Raw genomic sequence first — 23,468 nt, forward strand, 5'->3', positions numbered from 1 at the left:
GCGTTTTTTCTTTTTACCTACACCTAACTGCAAAAAGTGCATGAGGTTAACTTTATACAATTTCGTATAATCTTGTATGAATAAGGAACCCTAAAACAAACTTATCGGATTACTAACGTTTCCATTTTCTATATCGAAAGTGTTTCTTCACACATCAATAAACTTAAAATACAGTTAGCAATAAAACTATTATAGTTATTATTTACCGACCAATATGGAGCGCGGATGCTTCAAAATATTAGTTTTATTTTATTATATTAATTTTGTATTGTGTGATATCGATGAGGAATTCCAGAGAATAGAACCTCCGCGTAAGTTATATTTCTATCCATCCATATTAATATTACTTTTTTAATACTACGTCGGTGGTACGCAAGCGTACGGCCCGCCTGATGGTAAGCAGTCTCCGTAGCCTATGGAGGCCTGCAACTCCAGAGGAGTTACATGCGCGTTGCCGACCCTAACACTCCGCACCCTTGTTGAGTTCTGGCAACCTTACTCACCGGCAGGAACGTCACGACACTATGAGACTACTAGAGTGAGACCAAGATAAGTTGGCAGCGATTTTGATATCCCAGCCTGTGCAAGTGTTAAATAAACGTCATAATTTCATAGAAGTTTGATGTTTAAAATAACACTTGCACTCTGGGCTGTCAAAATCGCTGCCAAGTTATCTTGGTCCAGTGGCTCTGTGAACTGTGAGGTGTAGAGCTCGCGTCAAGCTTAGAGAATGTACAGTCACGTCTGAAAATATTGATGCGAAAAAAGTGCAAAAAATATTTATACACTACCTTAAATGAGCAATAAAGTCGTGTATATATATTTTTGGCACTTTTTCGTATCGATATTTTCTGACGTGACCGTACCTAAGTATAAGTGAAAAATAGTTTGTCAAGTTGTTGTCACATTGAACGCACAGTGGTCTTAAGCGCCATAGACGATATTGACCTTTATGTCATTAAAAAAATCCTAAACCAGTAGGGCTAAGGTGGTCGGGTCTTTATCATTTGTCACCATGCCTGTCACATTCTGACAAGTATGTAAGCGCGAATGTGACGGGCATAGTGACAGGTGATAAAAATGGAACCATGCTGCCACCCAAAGAGCATATAATCACTACGTCTGCTACCAACCGCTGGATCGACAAAAAATCTATATACTTAATCATAGAATCTGGTTACAACATTTCGCGAGAATCGGTTAAGAATAGGGTTGTTTCAAATTTTTTGAAACACTTGTATTACGTTCTACGAGTATATTAACCAAAAGTTGCCCAAAAATTCAAATTTTACCCTAAGAACGGCTTTAAATATGTTAAATTCACAATAAAAAAAAAAAAAATTACTATGTACTTACATACAGAACAACATTTGATACTCAAGCCGTAGCCATTTGGGTGGTGGGCAAGCTGGCTACGGCTTGAGTATTAAATTTTGTACGGAGAATAGACAACGGAGATGCCTCGGTTGATCGCCTAAGAACTGTCAACAGGGCTCCTACCGGGAAAATCGAAGTTCGTCAATTGCGGGCATTTTTCTCTGTCACTCTAATTACGTCTTAGTAAGAGTAAAAGTGAAAGATCCCCGCAATTTGCGAATTTCGGTTTTCGCGGTAAGCCCCCTGGTGTCAAACCGAGAGTTGTGACGTCATCAGAATCTTCAATGCGTTTCGACTTGGGTCACGTGACGTGTGTTAAAAGATATTTTAAATTCAATGTTTACCAAAATATGCTCATTAGAGGTCCACTAACGGTAGTTTAACATATTCTTATAATCCATAAGAATTTATTGGGATACAATTCTGCCCTAAGATTTGTAGATGGAAACAACCCTATTGCGACCTGTAGAGGAGAGCATCCGGACATACGACAGCTAAATGCCCGAGTTAATTCGCTAACGCTTTGGTCAATAAATGCGTGTGTGTGTATAACATCTTCATACTTAATTACACCGCTAAACCGTTTGTTTAAATTTGGAATAGAGACAGGTTGAGTTCCAGGAAAGGACAAAGAAATAGTTTTTATCGCGGTAATTATCTCTTAAAGGGGTGAAAATTATCCCACTGCCGCCCCGAAAGTGAGATAATTGATATACATATTGCCTGAGAATCGATATAAGCTGTAATAAGGATATGTTCCAATTAAATGATTATTCTTTATAATTCGTTATTGTATTGCAGTCATGCTCATTATACATTAGGTGTTACAATTTGAGGGCACTCAATATTTCTTAGTCATTTTATACTTTTTGCCTATTGCCGTTACACTTTATCTAGGCATTATAGAGTCAGACCAAGATAAGTCTGCAACGATTTTAATAGCACACGCAGTGCAAATGTTATGTTGTATGTGGTCCATGGCTCCGTGTAGTCGTGGAGGTGGTCTGTGGAATGCACAAAGTTTGATGTTGGGCAGCAACCGCGCGGGTCAGGATTATATATAACCGCGAAAATCGAAGTTCGTCAATTGCGGGCAATTCGTCTGTCACTCTAATTAAGTCTTAGTGAAAGTAAAAGAGAAAGATCCCCGCAATTTGCTAGTTTCGTCGACTATTCCATGTCGACGTCGATCGATGCCATCTATCCATTTGGTGGTAACAGTGGTAATACCCTAATAAAGAAAGAGACATTACCGTTAATCATCTTGGCTAGGCCCTCTGGGGCCTACCGCGAAAACCGAAATTCGCAAGTTGCGGGGATCTTTCTCTTTTACTCTCACTAAGACGTAATAAAAGAGACAGAAAAATGCCCACAATTGACGAACTTCGATTTTCGCGGTTATGGCCCTGATTACAACTTGAAATTTTACAAACGGATATTTTACAGTCAGTCCTCCGAGCTTCGTGGCCTGGCCGAATGGTTCCGTACCGTTCTTCATCAATAACGAGCATTTTGGTAAGTTTTTTCTTTTGGTAAGCTATTTTTCTTTTGGCAAGTTATTTTTCTTTTGGTAAGTTATTTTTCTTTTGGTAAGTTATTTGTTATTTCGCAAAAAATGTGCTACAGATGCGCGAGAACGATAAAATTATTACTAAATGTTACCTATTTGAGCTGTTGATGGATTTGGTTTACAAGGACACAATGCTAATTGATACCCTAGCAAGTGAGAGATTCCAAAATTTAGCCTCGAATATAGCGAGTGTTCGAAATGTAGAATCTTGAGCGTTGTGAGGTAATTCTTGGAAAAAACGAAGAACAAAGCTATCCTGCCAAAGTATTAATAATCATAACTTTTCCGCAGACAACGAGCAAATGCTGATTATAATGACGTCCCTCTCCCTCATCGCGTTCAAGACCTGTCTGAAGTTCGCGCCGGTGATGGTGCCTCCAGCCGACCACGAGCACGTGCTCACGTTCGAGAACCCGCGCGGCACGAGGAAGTGCGAGATACACCTGCACGGACACTCGAATGATGAGCCGCATGTGAGTATGCGGATGCGGTTATTACGGTTACCTTTTACAGCAATACTTTGTTAGTGACCACGAGCACGTGCTCACGTTCGAGAACCCGCGCGGCACGAGGAAGTGCGAGATACACCTTCTGCGAAGCAGGAGAAGGCAGGCCAGTGTTCATCACAAATATTTTTCCTGAGTTATATATTACCCACAACATAGTTAAAGCTTCTGTGGAACTAGGTCGATCTGTGTAAAATTGACATATTACATTTATTTGTATTTATTTAAATTCGGACGATTAAGGTATATTACATCTATAAGTACCTAGAATAAATATTCTAGCCATCCAGTAGCCATCAACCTCACAAGTGAGCTGATCGTTAAGTCATAATTTATCTCACTTCCTCCTTACTGGTTTTAGATCGTAACTCTTGGCTACGATTGCTTGCAAGCACCGTGGATGGATCGCATCGTGTTGAGAGCCCTAGGGCTCCCCTTCGAGCACAACCGACAGTCCCGAGACAGCTTCATTGACGTGCAGTATGAAAATATAGAACAACGTAAGTTTTCCATTTTTTAAATCCTTTGACGGTTAAAGACGTCAACTGACGCGCGCTACAGTTTATTATTAACCTTCGTGCATTGCGACAAGATCGTACACGATAGGCTTGGCGTTCAAAGTGTTAAGGTTCACACACACCTTCACATTCACATTCACATTGGACCCAGATCCGCTTGCCATTTCTCTATCTACGTGCAAGCAAAGCCATTATCTCTCTCTATCACTCTTCCATATTAGTGCGACAGAGACAGTTGCGTTTCGTTCCCTACGGAGCGTTAACGATTGGCCAGATGTTCGACGTCACAGTTATTGTCGTCAGTCTTCAGAGGGCCTACCGCGAACCACGTCCGACGTTGTCTCCCTGTCCCTGTCACACTTACGTACGAATTTACAAGTGCGACAGAGACGCAACACGTCGAACGTGTTTCGCGGTAGGCCAGTACTCTGTCGTGTCGTGATTACTAGCGACACAATAATACATAACGACATTCAAGATAAGATTCAAGATAAACATAAAGACATTCAACCTATCCTTTTATTGGAGGGCTTTATCATTTGATTGTGTCTTATTCATATCAGGTATATTTGACAAACAACAACTTTATTCTACTATAAACATTTCGGTGTAGATCCGTAATAACACAAAGATATGTTTGCAGCTCATTAAATCTTGCTGCAGTTCGCTCAAATAATACTAAAAGTAATAATACTGTAGGTTCGTATTGTCAAGCCATTAAAGGTTAGATTTGACAAATTCGCGCGTCATCTTGGATGACATGATCTATACACTTTCTAGTTTGTGCACCACCATTGAACTATTATTGCCACGCATAGAACCGGCACAGAGAACCAGTATTTTGCATCATGAGTTGTTGTTTTGACAACAAACCATAGTCGGAGCGTGAATCTCGCGACCTAAACGCGCAAGCGCCATGAATCGTATGGCACTTAAGACGTTTTGGTTGCGTTGTACAAGTTGGTTTTTAAAGTAAATATTCTTTATTGTGCACCGTACAGTTAAACATAGACAGGAAATGAAAATACACTTAAAAGCTAAGTAACTACAGCCAGTCTTATAGCTATGAAGCGATCTCTTCCAGACAACCTTTGAGTAGCGGGAAACTATGAACTTACAACATTGAACGGGTAACTCAATACCCATCACATTTCTTTGTGACAATTCAATAACATGGGCAATCTTACACAATTTTTAGAGTAGTATTTGCCCACGATTTTGCCCATAGGTTGTTACACTGACGCTCCCACACTTCGCGGCTAGTACCTACTCTTGTACCAATCTATCAATATTTCATTACGGTAGATTAGGGGTCGATTTCCGGAGAAACTAAGTATATGTCTGTATAGGTGTCAGTGTGGTCTGTGCGGTAGGGAAACCGGAGCTGATTTGGCTATGCTTCTTCACGCGCGTAGTACTTAAAAGGCCTAGCTGCGAATTGTAGAATAGAATAGAATAGAATAGAATTTGTTTTATTCATTAACACAGAAACACTAATAGACATACATAAAAGAGAACATAGTGAGAGTAAAGTGTCACGAAATGGCCTCATCTCAGCATGTTGCTGGTGACTTCCAGCGCTGATCTTCCGATGAGACCATCGAGTGTAGTGCAAGCTAATGCTGGTTAGCTTAAAATTGGACAAATCGGTGTGAATTTAATTCTATTAAGCCATCTGCCACATCTGCCAAAAACGTGCTTGCGAGAATTTCTAATGAAATTTCCACATCCGTTGTCACTGGTTTAACAAATGCAGAAATAACTTGGTTTTCAATATCTATATTAAACATATCATGTACTGATAATAACAAGATCGTGACAAAGTTATCATTAACATAGTTTATTTTTAATAATTAACATCAGATATCAGTTGTTTCGAAGTCGTTTCGAAGTGAAGACATGGCGCTTAGCCCGTATAAGTTAGACACGAATATATTTATTGAAACCAACGTCCAGTCGATCGACTACGATGGCGTCATACTCATTTTGTATCCTGAAGAAAATAACATACCTCTCTCAAGAGACATCGGCAGTTTTGTCAAAGAAATAACGAAATTAGACAAGCATGTATATAAGGATTGTACTCTTTGGAATTGTGAGCATGTAAGTGGTAGAAGACTCATATTGGCTCCTACTGGAAAAATAACACCGTATCATGATGTGAGAGTTTTGAAGGAAGCGGCAAAGAAAGGAGTTTTGAGAGCATTAAGCGCCGGTATCAAGAAACCACTATTGATTATACCTTACTGTGTGGACTATCCTGAAGGACAGTTAGTATCAATTCTCGGTGCTTTTGAAGCTTTATATCAACCTCTACACGTAGTTGAACGTGGAGAAATTAATAACTTCTACAAGATCGGGTTCCATGCCGAAGAGAAGAACACGGACGCATTTAAAAAGGTTGTAAGCAATGCTATTGCTTTGGAAACAGCTAGGATTGTCGCTAGAGATATCGCTGGAGGTGACCCCGAAAGAATGTCACCAGTAAAAATTGTTGATTATGTAAAAAAGACTTTCGCTGGTTGCAGTAACGTGGTCATAACTGCTTTTGATGATGATAAATACATTAAAGAGGAGTTCCCGCTTTTGGCAGCTGTATCTAGAGCATCCAATCGCGTAGATAGGCATAAACCTTGTGTGCTACAAATAGTATACACTCCTTCGAACGAAGCTAGAGTCACTGAAACTCTAATGCTGATCGGTAAAGGAGTAACTTACGACACAGGCGGCGCTGACATCAAGATATCAGGCAAAATGGCTGGAATGTCTAGAGATAAAAGTGGAGCAGCAGCCGTAGCTGGATTCATAAAGGCCTGCTCCATACTTAAACCACCACATCTAAAGGTCATCGGGACCCTCTGTCTCTGCAGGAACTCTATTGGGGCGGATTCTTACGTGGCTGATGAATTACTAGTCTCCAGAAGCGGTAAAACTGTTAGAGTGACGAACACAGATGCGGAAGGTCGATTCGCAATGGCTGATGCACTTTTCAAGCTGGGGGAAGTCGCTAATAAGCATATAAATCCACATATCTACACTATAGCAACCTTGACAGGGCATGCTAGGGCTTGCTATGGAGGATATATAGCTGCAATGGATAACTACGCTGCTAGAGCGACGAACCACTCTAACAGACTTCAGTTCAGCGGTACTAGGGTCGCAGAAGGCATAGAAGTGTCTGTGATAAGACCTGAAGATCTCTCAGTCAATGATGGTAAATGCAAAGGCGATGATCTTATTCAAGTGGACATGGAAGCGAAGGCTCGTCATCATCAGCTCGCCGCCGGGTTTCTGATTAAAGTAGGGGGTCTGGAGGATAGGAATGTCAAATATACTCATCTGGATATCGCTGGAGCAGCCGGGTCGCCTCCTGAAGAACCTACGGCTGTGCCTATTCTCACTTTATGCCATTTGCACAAAGTTACAACACTGTAAGGTTATTTTTAAACTTTTCCCGGGAGAGCACTTTTGTTTTTAATCGTTTTTTTGGTCCCCTCTCGAGGCTAATATATAGCATCTAGTAGCGCAGGATAAAGGATACGGAACAAGACCGCGTAAAAGACCTATGTGATGGACTGTCCAGATCAAATCTGCCATGGAACGACCCCTGAACGAACTTGTCTGAATAATCACCAACCGCGGAAAATGGCCAGAAATCGTAGCTGAAATGACAAGCAACATCTGTGCCTGATGTTATCAGTTGACCACGACACTCTGCAAAGAGTGTAACGACTCAGAAGAAGAGCAGTACTAACAATTGAAGCAGGTGATAATATCAGCATTCTACTATACACAGTGCGGTGATGATATGAGCATTCTACTTCTGATACACGGTCCATATTCGACAGAGCTTCACACCAAAGAAAGCCTAACTAAAAAACTCAGTACAGTCAAAGATAATTCAAGACAAATAATAAATACTAAATATATTATTTTAAGCCAACTTACCACAAGCTTGATAAATTGATACTTAATCGTATATTTATCATTTAGATCTTTATTTTTTTTTAAGCTTTCCGTAACCATTTTAACGAAGTAAGAAGTAAGTAGGTTCTGTGTTATACTTCGTTTTTTTAGCATCAAAAAAAGGTAAACAATTTTGGCGTGTCTTTTTATCGAAAATTATTGAAAAACGCTTTTAAAAAATTAGTTTATAAGGTACTTATGAAAGCAAAAAAATTAAAATAATCGTAAATGATTTGATTTATTTTTCAAACGTGTTTTGTAATATAATAAATAATCACGTCAAGATCGCTTCCCTTCTTTCTAATGTTAAAAAAGCGGCCAAGTGCGAGTCGGACTCGCCCATGAAGGGTTCCGTACCATTTATGACGTATCAAAAAAAAACTACTTACTAGATCTCGTTCAAACTAATTTTCGGTGGAAGTTTGAATGTATATCATATTTTTTTTTTAGATTTTTCATTCTCTTATTTTAGACATTTTTTCACATTGGAAGTGTTTCTCGTGCAAACTATTCAGTTTAGAAAAAAATTATATTAGGAACCTAAATGTCATTTTTGAAGACCTATCCATAGATACCCCACACGTATGGCTTTGATGAAATAATTTTTTTTTTTTAATTTTATGATGTATTAAAAAAAACTACTTACTAGATCTCGTTCAAACCAATTTTCGGTGGAAGTTTGCATGGCAATGTATATCATATATTTTTTTTTTTTTTTTTTCATTCTGTTATTTTAGAAGTTACGGGGGGGGGACACATTTTACCACTTTGGAAGTGTCTCTCGCGCAAACTATTCAGCTTAGAAAAAAATGATATTAGAAACCTCAATATCATTTTTAAAGACATATATATCTATAGATTCCCCACACGTATGGGTTTGATGAAAAAAGATTTTTTGAGTTTCAGTTCTAAGTATGGGGAGCCCCCAAAATTTATTGTTTTTTTTTTCTATTTTTGTGTAAAAATCTTAATGCGGTTCATAGAATACATCTACTTACCAAGTTTGAACGGTATAGCTCTTATAGTTTCGGAAAAAAGTGGCTGTGACATAATCGGACATGACGAATCTATAAGGGTTCCGTTTTTTGCCATTTGGCTACGGAACCCTAAAAACAACGAACTCTAGTAAGAATTGATACTTAACTAGTAGAAAGTATAAGTACCTAAGTAATTACTTATTTTGAAAATTATTTTACCAACATGTTTATTTATTTTTCAATTCATCAATCATAATATGTATTTATGTCATGATAATCAGATGTCAAAGTCTCTTACTCTATTTGTAAACGCTGGTGTCCTGAAAGATAAGATAATTTTTGTTTGTTAAGATTACGTTGTGATAAGGGAATTATAATTGTTGTAATAAAATGATACTACCTGTTGTATATTTGATATTACCTAGTTTCTTTTTCATTATTAAGCACGTCATTTGTATTGTACATGTAAACAGTAACACTCTTCCATCGGTGGACCTTATGTCTTTTGTAATAAGGTCCACCGATGGGTAGTAAACAGTGTGGGTGATGGTAGATACTATTTTTATTTAAATTATCTTAATTTTAATCAGGCAACAATTAAGGCCCATATTTCAAATAATAATATGTAAGATTTTACGTTTTTTTTTTCAAAAAAAGGGCGGAGGACGCATATTTTTTTCTTTCGGAGTCACTTCTAAAAAAAAATGTTTGAGGAAACCCTCATTCGTTTTAAAAGACCTATCCAACTACCAACGACACTCCTCACCACACCACAGGGCTACTCGTAAAGCGCAAAAAAGAAATGACAACTCCACTTTACGTATACCCTAATTCATAATTAAATTCCATCAAATCTACCAAGAAATGTCACTGTCACAATGACATCTGTCAACGTCAGTATGACGAACCAGATGTCACCAACCTTTTTGGAATAATAAATAATATAATTATCTTATTGAAGGTGACGAACATAATAAAACCGTTTTTGTATGGAATACAGAAATTACGTCAAAATATGTGACCGAAACCGGCACAATGTGCCACTTTGTCGCTTGCCATAAGGACGCCTTGACAGGTTATTCGTATTAAGATATAAGCAAATCTCGTCCTTATGGCAAGCGACAAATTGCCGCTATAACAACAAATACTAAAAAGTACGGAACCCGGTGAGTGAGTCCTACTCGCACTTGTCCGGTTTTTTTCGTTGTGTCCATGTTTTGTTTTTTTCGTCGGTGGCGAAAATTTCCTTAGATTTACGAAAACGTATGGTATTTTCGTAACTCAACGGCAAATTACAATGTAGCATCGCTTGCAGACAGTCGTCACTGCTTGATAAAAAATAGTGTAAATTTGTTTATTGTACTATGTATTTACTATTGGCGAGCAATACATAAAATAATTGTATTTTATTGTTTTAGACGCGATCCCGCTTTTCACCAAAGATATTCCATTGCCCGCGGCGCTCCGCGCGTTACCCTATGACGTCAACAGCGTCATGCACTTCGGGGACCGGGACTTTAGCAAGAATGGACACCGAACCATTATATTTAAGGTAATTTCAATCCCTTTGATAATATTTACAATAAAATATGTGACGTTATCTATGAAAAGGGACCTATTGTCGATGGCGCTTCCGCCGTCACAAACGATGTTCCGATACAAATACAACGCCGCGCGACGCAGTGCGGCGTAAGCGCCATCGACAATAAGGTCCCTTTTCATAGATAATGCCACATATTATGATTCGTATTGTTCGAGGCATGATTACATATTAATGTATACGAGTGTACGAGTGAAACTCTCTTTGAAGGATCGTGACACGAAGCAAAAATGGAACGGGCCGAGCGAGCTGGACCTACGCAAAATAGAGATCATATACGGCGCAGAGTGCAGAGAGAGAGATCGTCAAGAGAAGATAGAACTCTGCCACATGTACCCTGGCGTTCCTCTAGTAGACAGGAAGAAAAGATCTGTAGACTTAGAAACCACCAGAAGCTTAAGAGTCAATCCTGATATAACTCCTCCGCCGGAAACAATACCTAAAGAATTACAAGACACTTTGACAAACTTGGACATTGAAGCTGATGTACAAAAGATAGTCGAAGAAGTGTTTACGCTGTCAAACAAAGCGTTAATTAACACTAGAGGGAAATACTGCAATGTGTCTAAAGAAGTCCTAAGATCGAACGGGGAGCCTGTAGATATTCATGGAATCATACAGATTGTAGCAGATTACGCGCAAAACATGGTAGACCACGCTATTAGCAATTTAACATCTTTCTGCGCTGAGTCAGATTCTATTGAAAAATATCAAAGACAGGTATGCAGAGGTTGTGAAAAGCCTTACTATTCCACTAAAGTCTTCAAACCATATCCAAGCACAAAGCATCGTCCGTATATCGTACAATCTACTAAGCATGTAGGTGGTTTTAAGAAGCGAATTTATGACCAGCCCCAGTATCACTTGAGAGCACAAGAAGATGTCACTGAAAAGTCTCAAAATGATTCTAAAGTCGAGCCTCATGATAGAAAGAAAAGGCAAGCCTTGAACACAGCTTTAAGACAGCAAGTAGCTGATACAAATGCCGTAGAGGTTATGAGGAAGCGGTTCAAGCGGCAAGTCACTGAACCAAACAGGTGAGATTTTAATCAATAAATCATTCGTGTAAAATAATAGTTTTATTTCTAGAAATATTAAACTAAAGGCAAGTACTAGTTTTTTCAGATTAGAAATTTTATAACCTCAAAAGTAGCGCTAGAGTCAATCCAAGATAAGTTGGCAGCGATTTTGATAGCCCAGATGATGCACGGGTTATTTTAAAACTTCTATGAAATTATCACGTTTACTTGACACTTGCACCGTCTGCGGTAGCAGTATGGTTCCATTTTTATCACTTGTCACTATGCCTGTCGCTTTCGCACTTACATTCTTGTTAGAACGTAACAGGCATGGTGACAAATGATAAAAAGCCGACCAGCTGGGCTATCAATATCGCTGACAACTTGTCTTGGTCTGACTCTAACTTTTTTCCTGCAAAATAATCTGAGTAACTAAGCACTGAATGTTGTTTACATATTATTGTACCGCAATATTTAGATATCAAAGTAGCCCTAGCTCGGAAGAAAAAGTTAATTACCAGTACTTTTGAGGTTAAAAAAATCCTAATAAAATCTAAATCTAATCTTTAAAAAAACGGAATATAAAACTTAAGTTTTATTTGGAGGATTTGGTCTCAATTTATACACAGGGAGTTGGATTAAAGTTTCACAGACATTAAGTACGAGTTTGTAAAGAAAGAGTAATTTTTTTTTGGACAATTGAATTGACATATTATTATCTGGGATATAAAAAAAAGGCTAGTTCTAAAATGATTTTTTTCACGACCAGTCTGGCTTAGTTGGCAGTGACCCTGCCTATGAAGCCGAAGGTCTTGGGTTCGAGTCCCGGTAAGGGCATTTATTTGTGTGATGAACACAAATATTTGTTCCTGAGTCAAGTATGTATTTATCAATATACGTATGTATATCGTCGCCTAGTACCTATAGTGCAAGCTTAGTTTTTGGGCTAGGTTGATCTTCATAAGATGTCCCCCTAATATTTATATTTATTTATCTACTTAAATGATTTACTCACCTTTGGAATTTACCTTTAGCTAGAAATTATAATACTTATCTGTAATTCTAAACGGCCATTATTTTAAAGTCTAAATGGCCTATACGCATTTCGTCATTGGTCAAGTATTTTGAATTATATTACCTAACTTATAGCTTTGCAAACTTAAACCCTGTCCTTGATCTGATATCGTAGAAAGGATGGAATATTATAAGTCACAGACGGTGCCCTATAGTTCTGTACTGATAATATGTTTAATGAAAGGAAGGGTATGAGGATGCGAAGACAGAAGAGTAAGTCAAACGCAAATCTCCGAAGTTCCTATGAGGAGACCGAACAGGATGAATCGCAGAGCAGCGAGGAATGGTGAGATTATTCTAACCCTTTGAACGCCACGCCTGTCGTGCACGGTGCATCAACGTGACCTTTGTCCGTTAATACACACTTTGTAATGGCTCCTCTACACGATAGCCTAGCGGTGAACCAGCGAGATGGCCATGCGATGGTTATGGCTTCTCTACACGATAGCCCAGCGCTGGACCAGCGAGATGGCCATGCGATGGTTATGACTTCTCTACACGATAGCCCAGCGCTGGACCAGCGAGATGGCCATGCGATGGTTATGGCTTCTCTACACGATAGCCCAGCGCTGGACCAGAGCACGCACTATAGAATGGGATACGTGTAGATGCGTATGCACCATCGCTGGCCCACTACCTTATGTGCAGATGAAAAACCGACACCGCGGCCATCCCATCGCCATCCCGCCGCGCCATAAGCCATCCGACACTACTTTTCCTTCGCTGGCCCATCTTAGTGGCCCATTAAAGCCATAAGCTTTGGTCACCGGTCACCTTTAAGTGGCTAATGTTCTATATTTCTTTATGTTCTTATGTAATAATTGTGTAGATGTATTATCCGTTGGTGATCCTTAAATAAATCAAATAAATATTGGTCTGTAGCCGCACGCGTTAGGACGTCTGGCGGTCAAAGGGTGAATTTGCATGATAATAAGTTACTAATGTAAAGTATTAACGTGCTGTTCCTTGGTAAAAGGGGTAAGAAAAAGAGGAAACGGCCAGTGGTTGAAGCGTCTGAAGTAAACCGGGACGATTCCGAAAGCAAGAAGTCTCGCAAGCCAAAGATTAATGAAAAGTGAGTAGAGAACATATTTAATTAATTACATAACAATAAGTGGAAAAGGTTCATTGTCGAACATAATAGATCTTTGTGTCTATAATTAGTAATTTTAATTTAATTCTCACATCACCTAGGTATTCGGAAAAGGGTTTTTTCTTCCCTGCTAGGAGGGATCAAATTGGCACTTTTCTTCCCTACTATTGTTAGTTTTTTAGCACAAAACGCTTTAAAAAAATAGTTTAGCAAAATAATGTAAAAGATTGTATATAATTTATAATTCTTATATGTTTGCTGTGACTTATTTTTCAAAAGGGATTTTTAATAAAAGACGTGATGATCGCTTAATATTATAAAAACGTACTATAAGAGGGATCAAAGTGGCACTTTTCTGTTCTAGGACATTTATTTTTGTATACTCTTTTTTTGGCTTAAGTAGGTAATATTTTGACCCATAATAATTTTCTCATATTTCACATGGCAGGAAAATTATTTCCAAATTGGGTGTTAACACTTGAATCCCTCATATCACTCAATGTACGCCCTCGCCGTAAATATGTAATTTTGTCTCCTTGTGACACAATTTACTATTAACCTGGGATACCCATGTCTTTGACGCGTCTGTCCATGTTTTCTTCTATATTAATGGATTTTGCTATTTATGATGTCTGTTGGAATTTATTTTAAATGTAAGTATCTTCTCTGTCTCTTGATTCTATTGCAACCACATGGTAACTAAACTATCCGTGTCTGCTTGTTCCCTTTCTTTTTCCTTTGCTTGTTTTTTGTTTCTTTATTTGTTTTCTTTTTGTTTCTATTCTTTTGTTTTTTCTTTTTTTCATGATATATTCTTACATTTGAAAAAACTTATGTGATTATTTTATGTGTTATGTTGGTAGGAAGCGTACGAAACACCGAAAACAACCGGTGAAGAAACAATCTGAAGAGACATTTGAAGTATATTCCGATGAGGACGAGGAAAGTGAAGAAAACAGTGATGAAAGGTAAGAAATAAGACTTAGAGCCTTACAAAAGCCACAAGCTTAAAGGGATTATTCTCACTAGTTATCAGTTACCACCAACTCCCTTTGGTTTTATCCCCAGTAATTACCAGTGGTAAAAGGTGGGAAAACAATTCCCAGTTACCACTGGTAACAACCAGTGTTGGCCGAACGTTAATTACAATTGAAAATTAATCATTACAAATTGAACAGTAAACCGTAACCATTCGTTACGGTTTACGGTTCAATTTGTAATGGTTAATTTTCAATTCTAATTAACGTTCGGTCAACACTGGTAACAACTTGGTGGTAACTAGTGGGAATAACCCGCATAAAACAATTAACTATTGGTTTTATTAGCATTAGCAAAAGCCCCCTGAAGCTTCAAATTTTAGCGAGAATTTTATTTAAAATTAATTATACCATTATTTACTCATAAAAAGCTTCACTGAAAACCTTTGCAGATGTTTTTCTTTACCAAAAAACCTAAAACAATTTACTTTTCGTTTTATTAGCATTAGCAAAAGCCCCCTACATCGATGCCTGAAGCTTAAAAATTTAGCGAGCATTATATTTAAAATTACCTATTATTTACTCATAAAAAGCTTCACTGAAAACTTTTGCAGATGTTTTTCTTTACCAAAAAGCAATCAGTAAATATAAAATGATATTTCATAGTCGATTGCGGCTGCGGGAATGAGTCAGTATTTTTTCACTACACCTATTCGGAAATGGGGTTTTTCTTCCCCGATACGGGTCAAAGCAGCACTTTTCTGTTCTAGGCGAAATTTTAATTTCTTTTTTGCATACAATTTCTTAGGTTCAATAATATTAGTTCTGGAAGATAATAATTTCCTCATAGGTGATGTCAAAAGCAGTATCTGTCACATGGTAGCAAAATTATTTTCATCTTGGGCGTTAACACTTGAATCCCTCAATACGCTCTAAATTGGTTTCCTCGCTTCGTCCAGGATTCAATGTACGCCCTCGCCGTAAATATATCATTTTGTTATCTTGTGACACAATATACTATTAATTTTTAGTAATTAATATTAAATATAGGTTCTAAAAGTTAAACTTTTCTCACTCTAGAAACGATGTAAGGATAAACAAACCTTTAAAAATGGAGTCAAAAGAAGAACCACGTGACGAAGCATCTGTGGAGGTGGAGTCTATCGTAAATAACCCGAAAACCATTAAAAGGTAAGCCAAACTATAGGTACCTACTAGTGGTTATATTATAAATCCTCTTCTTTAAACTAATACACGGTGTTTATGTTAACTCCGTGAACTTCGGGATATGGCTAAAGTATATTTACACTGAGAAAAAATCAACCCATTTAAAAGAATTGAAATTACAGTTCCATATGAGCATATCGAACAGAACAGTAAATTTTGCTGTTCAGAAAAGAAAGTAAGTTTTACTGTTTTGAGTATATAGCTAAAATGTAGTGACTATTCGTTTATTTTTATCGTTTTTCAATACTTAGAGATGTTCAATAGGTAGCTTTGTTTGTTTACTTAGTAGTTAATTCGTTATTAACCTTTTGACCGTCACGCCCATTGCGCGTGACGATAATGTAGCATGTAATCGTGAACCTTGTCGAAATGCACGAAGGTTCATATTGGGTTGTAGTAGCCGCACGCGTGGCTCGGCTTTGTAAGTTTAGCTACAGGTAAACGAGATGGCGCTGTACTGCGGATTATGGATGTCAAACTAAGGGGTACGTTTTTTCTTAGGCTTTACCTCTATTACAATCATTTTAGTTGCTAGTAGTTAAAATATGCTTTAATTACCGTTTTAGGAGCCCAAAGACCGTGACGCTGTCGAAGGAAAATGAGGAGTTTTACAAACAACGCAAGTGGCCGCACGGCGTCGTCAAATATCTAATAAACAAAACTAATACTAGGTGTAAGTATAAGCAGTGCCAAGAAACGGAATACACGGCTCTCGAGCCTCGACTACCATCTCATATGTCATATGTCTTAAATCTTTGTAAAATTCAAATTAAAATAAGTTGATGTGAAGCAGGAGTAATCTTGAAGAGATAGGTAACCCCTTAGCTGAGCTGTTCGTCAATAACGTCTGCAAGCGACACTACATTTTTTAAATATTAAATGGAAAATGAAATAGCTCAATTGGTAGTAGCACACGGATCGGTGTTCCGTTTTTAAATTTTTCCTAAAATGTAAAAAAATACATCAAATATAATATATGGTAGCCAACTCCATAAACTAAGTCAAAATGGCACATTCTACACCAAATAAATATTTTTTTTTTTTACATTTGGTACATTTGTAATACTTTATTTACTTTTGTCTAGATGGCGCGATGTGTATTGAACCAACTTAGTAAAATCCCTGAATCGCGCAATAAAGATTTTTCTTAGGATAATGATCCTAGTTTCATACATTATTATTTGTTGTTAATGTCCATATTCTTCGTATTAGATACTTAAAAGAAAGCGTCTATTTCAACTAAAGCCTTAACAGTAATATATATGATCACGCGCCATATTGCGGAATATCATTGGAACAAAAATTTTCATACTAAACTGAACTGTCACCCTATACATGAAAATAACAGCGCCCTCTTGACAATGATCATATATTTCTGGTCGGGGTTTACAGATGTGCCAAGTTTCCAAAGTTGCGAAATTTCCACATGGAATAATTTCGGACACTTGATATATTTTTATATGATATATATTTATATTATATAGGTAGTAAAAGAAATATGCCGTATCCAAAATTCAAAATTAAAAAATTTATTCTGCAAGTAGGCCTCAAGGGCTATTTTACAAGTCAATACAACATTTATAGTAACATCATATAGTGACATGAAAAATACATAACAACATTTATAAATACAACAGCCAATACCTGGGTAAACATTACATTATAATAATCTTAAGTAAAATAAATAATTACTACAATACAATAGAGATGTATAGTCTCTATGGTTAAAAACACATTAAATCTGAATATGTAAAAGGTCCCCAATGTCAGAGTACTAATACTAATAAAATTTGGGGGTGTAAAGTCTCTCCAAGTATCAAAATCAAATTTATACTGAATAAATAAACCGCGTCTGGACTGTTAAACTAGCAGTCTCATAAACTAATGCTACAGAATACATAACCAAAATGGTAGCTTTCTATATTTTTGGTAATTTACCTAAAATTTCCTCGCATTATACCAACTTTTTGACCTTTCCGCAACTTGGCCATCTGTTAAAATTTTCAAGCGACATATAACCCTAAAACGATATCTGTTTCGCCCTATAGTAGAGAATGCCTATAGAGGCATGAACTCTGCCATAAAACTTAAAATGAATAAATAAAATGATCCATTAATTTTTAGTCGATCTCAAAGACCTGCGCCGGCGCCTAGGCGTGGTAAACGCCATCTTGTCACTAGAGACTTGCGTTCAAATCGAGGAGATAAACGAGGGCGACACGAGCAAGCATGAAGATTATCTGGTGTTGGACAACAGCCCTGACTTCATCACGGGCCGGGTCGGCGGGAGGCAGGTGAGTGACTCCATAACCTGCGTCCACATGGAAATCCGAGATCGCGACACTAGCTAGCAAGCATGAAGATTATCTGGTGTTGGACAACAGCCCTGACTTCATCACGGGCCGGGTCGGCGGGAGGCAGGTGAGTGACTCCATAACCTGCGTCCACATGGAGATCCGAGATCGTGACACTAGCAAGCATGAAGATTATCTGGTGTTGGACAACACCCAAGTAGCACAGACCTGCTGTATATTAGCTGAAAAAACATTACAACGAATAAGTATTTTTTATATATTTACAGATAAATTTTGCGAATTTCCTGTAAAACTTTAATGTTTATCAGTACTCAGTAGCTATCTTGGAGGATTTAACAACTGGAGTCGCTTTTAAGAGCTTGCCCCTCTGCCGAAAACCTCGGCCAATTTCAACTTCAACTTCAACATTTATTCAGCAAATAGGCCACAATACGGCACTTTTACACGTCAACATGGAATTTACATACAAGCAAAAACAAGCACATCAACAATTCTAAAATATGTATGTTTAAATGTAATGGTCATATGTATTGTGTGGACTGACGTTTATCTGCCATGACTTACGTAAAAATAGCCATACATTTTACGTGACCCCTCCCCCGCAAAAATCGACAGACTGTTTTGTACAGAAAATTACAGAGAAGGCACCTTCAAAATTGTTAAATCCTCCAAAGTAGGTATGTCTAAACCAAGTCACATCACATGGTGCCAGCGTCGCAGCCAGAAAAGCGTTTTTCACTAAGTTATTACAGAAACAATATTTGACAAGAATTGTCATAATCTCTAAAACAAGACTGATACTTATCAGAAAACTTTGCATGACCTCTTAGTCTTTAAATGCGGTCAAGAATACAGCTTTAAAATCTGTCGGGTTATTAGAGCCCACGGTATATACCTAAAGGAAGTTGAAAAATATTCAGCGCCATCTATTGATCATCTAGTTGAGTTATTTTGACTAATCAATAAAAGTACTAAATATAATGTAGAATTGTGGAATATGTACAAAAATTTGCACGCAGGGCCGCATGAGATTAGGATGTTTTATTTCAGGACCAGCTGCTTTGCTGTGTAAAAGGTACTGCAATGCTGGCGTGATTCAAATGTAAACCAACCAATTGGTTTTACACCTACATTAGATTTTCTACCTTTGCACAAACATAATAAACATAATAAACAGTCTACTATTTTATTACTTGTTAGGTAAATAAAAAAAAAACATTTAACTTACATTTTTTTACAAAAAAACAATTTAAAATACTCCATTCATTCAATGTGTCCCTTTCTAATTATATAATATCATTGCCCATTCTCGTAAACACTACAAATTTCTAGTAAGTTCCTTTTTCAATTTGATCAAACAAAATTGATCCGTAAGCAGATAAAAATAAGATCGTTACAGAACGTATTCCAGAAAAGGATGTTTTTGCACAACCTTGGCATTGAACGCGCCCATTCGATTAGTGCGAGCGAGATAGCAAGCAAACAAATGAACTCGATCGTTACAAGTGTGAGCAAGATAAGAGATACACGTGGCTTTAGACGTCAAAGGCGAGGATGAAAGAACTGGATGGCCAGTATTTGAAATTAATATTGAATTCTGGGATTTTATTAGTAAATGTATTTGGTTAAAAATGATTAATAAAATCAATACGGATAGCTGCATAAATATATATATAACGTATAGGATTTATGTTAATTATAATTTTTATAATAACTATTTGAGTAACATTTAAAAATAGAAATTTGGTGCTGCAATTTATGGTAATCACATTTATTAAGTATTTTTTATCTTACAAAATAAATATTTATAATTTTTTTTTAAATATAGTTTTTTCAGAAAACAGTAAAACGGAGCCCCGAAAATAAATGCCTATCCTTTTTTAATGTCGATTTTTTACCTCCGTTTAATTATTTATTATTTATAAATCAACAAAAAAACTAATTGAGATATTAATTCAGATTTCCTAAATTAATACATTTCGCAAGAAATACACTTTATTTACGTAAAATCTATAAAGAAACAACTTTACATATAATTAATAAAAAATATATATTTTGTTTTTACGGGGCTCACTACTCCAAATTTATTGTTCATCCAATTTTAAATGAAACACAATTTCGATAAATTTTGTTGTATTGATCTGGCAACCCAACTCTAGAAACTTCTACCACGCCAGCTCTCTGATTGGCCGGAACATTCTAGCCCGCGAAGATTCTCGATACCCATTGGGCGAGAGTATATATACAAGGACCGCGCGCCGCCGGCTCTCAGTTTAAATTTCGAAGGACGTTTGAAAACTTTGTGTAATGAAAGTCGTTAAAACTTTTTCGCGGGTTTTTTAAGTTAGCGTTTAAAAATGGTGGCTATAGGCATCGATTTGGGTACGACGTATTCTTGTGTAGCGATATGGAGAGAAGGTTTAGTGGAAGTGATATCGAATGACCAAGGGAACAGGACAACGCCTTCTTACGTGTCCTTTACGAAGAACCAGCGGCTCATAGGAGAAGCAGCGAAGAACCAAGCACCTTTCAACCACTGGAACACAGTTTTCGGCACGAAACGCCTCATCGGACGTCGCTACGATGACATAGGCGTACAAATGGATTTACACAACTGGCCCTACGTGATTTTAAATAACAACGGTAAGCCAAAGATACTAGTAGAGTATAAAGGTCAGAAAAAGCAGTTTGCGCCGGAGGAAATAAGCAGTATGATCATTTGCAGGATGAAGGAGTTTGCTGAGGCGTATCTGGGAGAGAAAATTAAGGATGCCGTTGTGACTGTTCCTGCTTATTTCAACGACGCGCAGCGACAAGCGACCAGGGCCGCAGGGGTTATAGCAGGTCTTAATGTGCTGAAGATAATAAACGAACCGACAGCGGCAGCGTTAGCCTATGGTTTAGATCAGAATTTAAAGGAAGCCACGAATGTATTAATCTACGACCTAGGAGGCGGAACGTTGGACGTATCAGTTTTGAGCATAAACGAAAAATCTATGTACAAAGTTAAAGCGACCGCCGGAAATACGCGATTAGGAGGAGAAGATTTTGACAACAGATTAGTAGCTTATTTTGCAGAGGATTTTCGAAAAAGATACCACACGGATATAGTAGCAAAAACTAAATCTTTGAGGAGATTGAAAACGGCAGCTGAACGGGCAAAAAGGGCTTTGACTTCGGCTTCGGAGGCTTATGTGGAGATAGAGTCTCTGTGCAACGATATTGACTATCAGGGAAAAATAACCAGAAATCAATTTGAAGAACTATGTTCAGATTTGTTCAGAGATACGCTCAAACCAGTACAGAAAGCTCTAGATAACGCTAAGGTTAATAAACATGATATAGAACATGTTATTCTCGTCGGAGGAAGTACTAGGATACCAAAGCTAAGGAGTATGTTGATTGAATTCTTCGATGGAAAAACATTGACAGCCTCTGTCAATCCAGACGAAGCGATAGCGTGCGGGGCAGCTATACAGGCCGCTGTCCTCAGTGGAGACGAGCATGAAAGGTTACAGGATTTACTTCTAGTTGACGTAGTGCCATTAACATTAGGAGTGGAAGCGGCTAGAGGCATGATGTTCCAAGTTATAAATAGGAACACTCCGATACCTTGCAGAGTTACCAAAGAATTAACCACATTGGAAGACTATCAGACTGCTATGACTATAGAAATATTTGAAGGGGAACGAACGCAAACCAAAGATAACAATCTATTGGGTTCTTTTGACCTTAACGGCATACCTCCAGCCCCGCGAGGTATAGCTAAGATAGATGTAACTTTCGACATAGATTTTAATGGAGTTCTTAGTGTATCTGCCCAAGATCGAAGCACGGGCAATATGGAAAGTCTAATCATAAGAAATATTGATAGACTAAAACAGCAGGAAATCGAGAAGATGGTAGTTGATGCTGAGATATTCAAAGAAGAAGATAAAGAGGATCGTAGGAGATTAGAAGCCAGGAATCAATTAGAAAGTTACATTTACAGTGTCAAACAATCCGTAATAGATAAAATTGGAAATTTGACACCTGTAGAAGCTACTACGATGGTGACAGAATGCCAAGAAGCATTGACGTGGTTGGAAGGCAACATGGACTGTGTTCGAGAGGAGTTTCAAGGGAAGATGTCAGAGCTGTTAAGGAGATGGTCAGGAGTTATGAAGAAGATATATGGACAGAGATGGAGAGGTTCCAAGAGGCAGAGAACGGAGTCTGAAGCATCGAATGGAGTTTCACCAGCTACTATTGACGAGATATTTGATCCAAATCTGTGGTAGAAACTTTACGATTTAGCAACATTGACAATATATTTAGTATGTTAGATGCTTAAATATTATGCGAGATCTCAAAGAATAAGAATATAGCACATTTTTGTGTAGAATTAGAAGCTTTAAGCCTCAAATAGTGATTTGGGGTAGTGAATAGTACAAATACAAGTAGTTTAATTGCTATTCAACCCACTGTAGACTTTTATTGCTAAAGTACCTATGAGTCTACAAAGATGTTGTTCTAAAAATAACTGTTATTTTGTATTTTATTGCAATATTTTGGCAATAAACTATACTCGTAAACTGAAATATGAAGAATGGGATAAAAACGAGAGATGGGTGCCAAGTTTTTTCTACAACTATCTACTGTGTATGTTTGTTTACCTATTGCCTATTTTGTACTGAAATTAGTTTTATATATTTATGGTTTTTTATTAAATACTTGGCTGTGAATGAGATGTGATATGAATACCTAGAATTGTTGTCATTTAAACACAAATAAAAACATTTTATAAATATTTTTAACACAATATTGTATGAATATTTGAAAAACAAAAGCGATACCCTTCTTAGCACCACTTGCGCCATCCTGCTAACCAGGTTAAACCGTTAACTCAGTGTTTTATTGTCCTGGTCACCATGTTAACTCCAGGTTTAACCAGTTAACCCCGGGTTAGTGAAATGGTGCAACGCTTAGTAAATTAATAAGAGAGGAGATAAATAATAATAAATATAAAGATTTTGTAATGATACAGTTACTATTGTTGTAATAAAAAAATTCGTTCCGGTGGTTGTTTCATTAAATAGCCCCCACCCCATTTAGTTTTTCCTACAGTCTTTTGGAATGCAGAAATAGTTATCAATGCCACAAAGGGTAAAAAACTAAAAAATAAAAATACTTAGAGTCATTATCATTATCACAGCGCACTCACAATAGTTTTAAGTTCCATAGCTTGAGTCCTTTAAGCCAATTTCCAC

At 37.4% G+C, this 23,468-nt stretch overlaps 4 protein-coding genes across 4 annotated transcripts in view; all 4 read left to right on the forward strand.

Moving 5' to 3' along the window:
• LOC133532768 (adenylyltransferase and sulfurtransferase MOCS3) overlaps positions 1–9,329 on the forward strand; it is a 230,477-nt gene extending 221,148 nt beyond the window's left edge. Inside the window, exon 12 of the transcript XR_009801752.1 lies at positions 8,796–9,329. The gene's annotated coding sequence lies outside the window, so the exon portion shown is untranslated. The remainder of the gene's footprint in view (positions 1–8,795) is intronic.
• Positions 1–23,468, forward strand: part of LOC133532777 (uncharacterized) — a 27,067-nt gene continuing 3,599 nt past the window's right edge. Inside the window, exons 1-12 of the mRNA XM_061871577.1 lie at positions 1–311; positions 2,824–2,892; positions 3,239–3,420; positions 3,815–3,953; positions 10,333–10,466; positions 10,725–11,551; positions 12,792–12,893; positions 13,584–13,682; positions 14,564–14,668; positions 15,758–15,868; positions 16,471–16,577; positions 18,029–18,198. Of these exons, the coding sequence (XP_061727561.1) occupies positions 215–311; positions 2,824–2,892; positions 3,239–3,420; positions 3,815–3,953; positions 10,333–10,466; positions 10,725–11,551; positions 12,792–12,893; positions 13,584–13,682; positions 14,564–14,668; positions 15,758–15,868; positions 16,471–16,577; positions 18,029–18,198 (2,142 nt within the window). The 5' untranslated portion in view covers positions 1–214. The remainder of the gene's footprint in view (positions 312–2,823; positions 2,893–3,238; positions 3,421–3,814; positions 3,954–10,332; positions 10,467–10,724; positions 11,552–12,791; positions 12,894–13,583; positions 13,683–14,563; positions 14,669–15,757; positions 15,869–16,470; positions 16,578–18,028; positions 18,199–23,468) is intronic.
• LOC133532772 (putative aminopeptidase W07G4.4) lies at positions 6,389–9,329 on the forward strand. The gene has a single exon (XM_061871572.1). The coding sequence runs from the start codon at positions 6,447–6,449 to the stop codon at positions 7,404–7,406; it is 960 nt and encodes a 319-aa protein (XP_061727556.1). The 5' UTR covers positions 6,389–6,446; the 3' UTR covers positions 7,407–9,329.
• Positions 20,234–23,115, forward strand: LOC133532619 (heat shock protein 70 B2-like). The gene has a single exon (XM_061871369.1). The coding sequence runs from the start codon at positions 20,577–20,579 to the stop codon at positions 22,497–22,499; it is 1,923 nt and encodes a 640-aa protein (XP_061727353.1). The 5' UTR covers positions 20,234–20,576; the 3' UTR covers positions 22,500–23,115.

This window comes from Cydia pomonella, chromosome 27 (assembly GCF_033807575.1).
Source record: "Cydia pomonella isolate Wapato2018A chromosome 27, ilCydPomo1, whole genome shotgun sequence".
In the NCBI taxonomy this organism is placed as follows: Eukaryota; Metazoa; Arthropoda; class Insecta; order Lepidoptera; family Tortricidae; genus Cydia; species Cydia pomonella.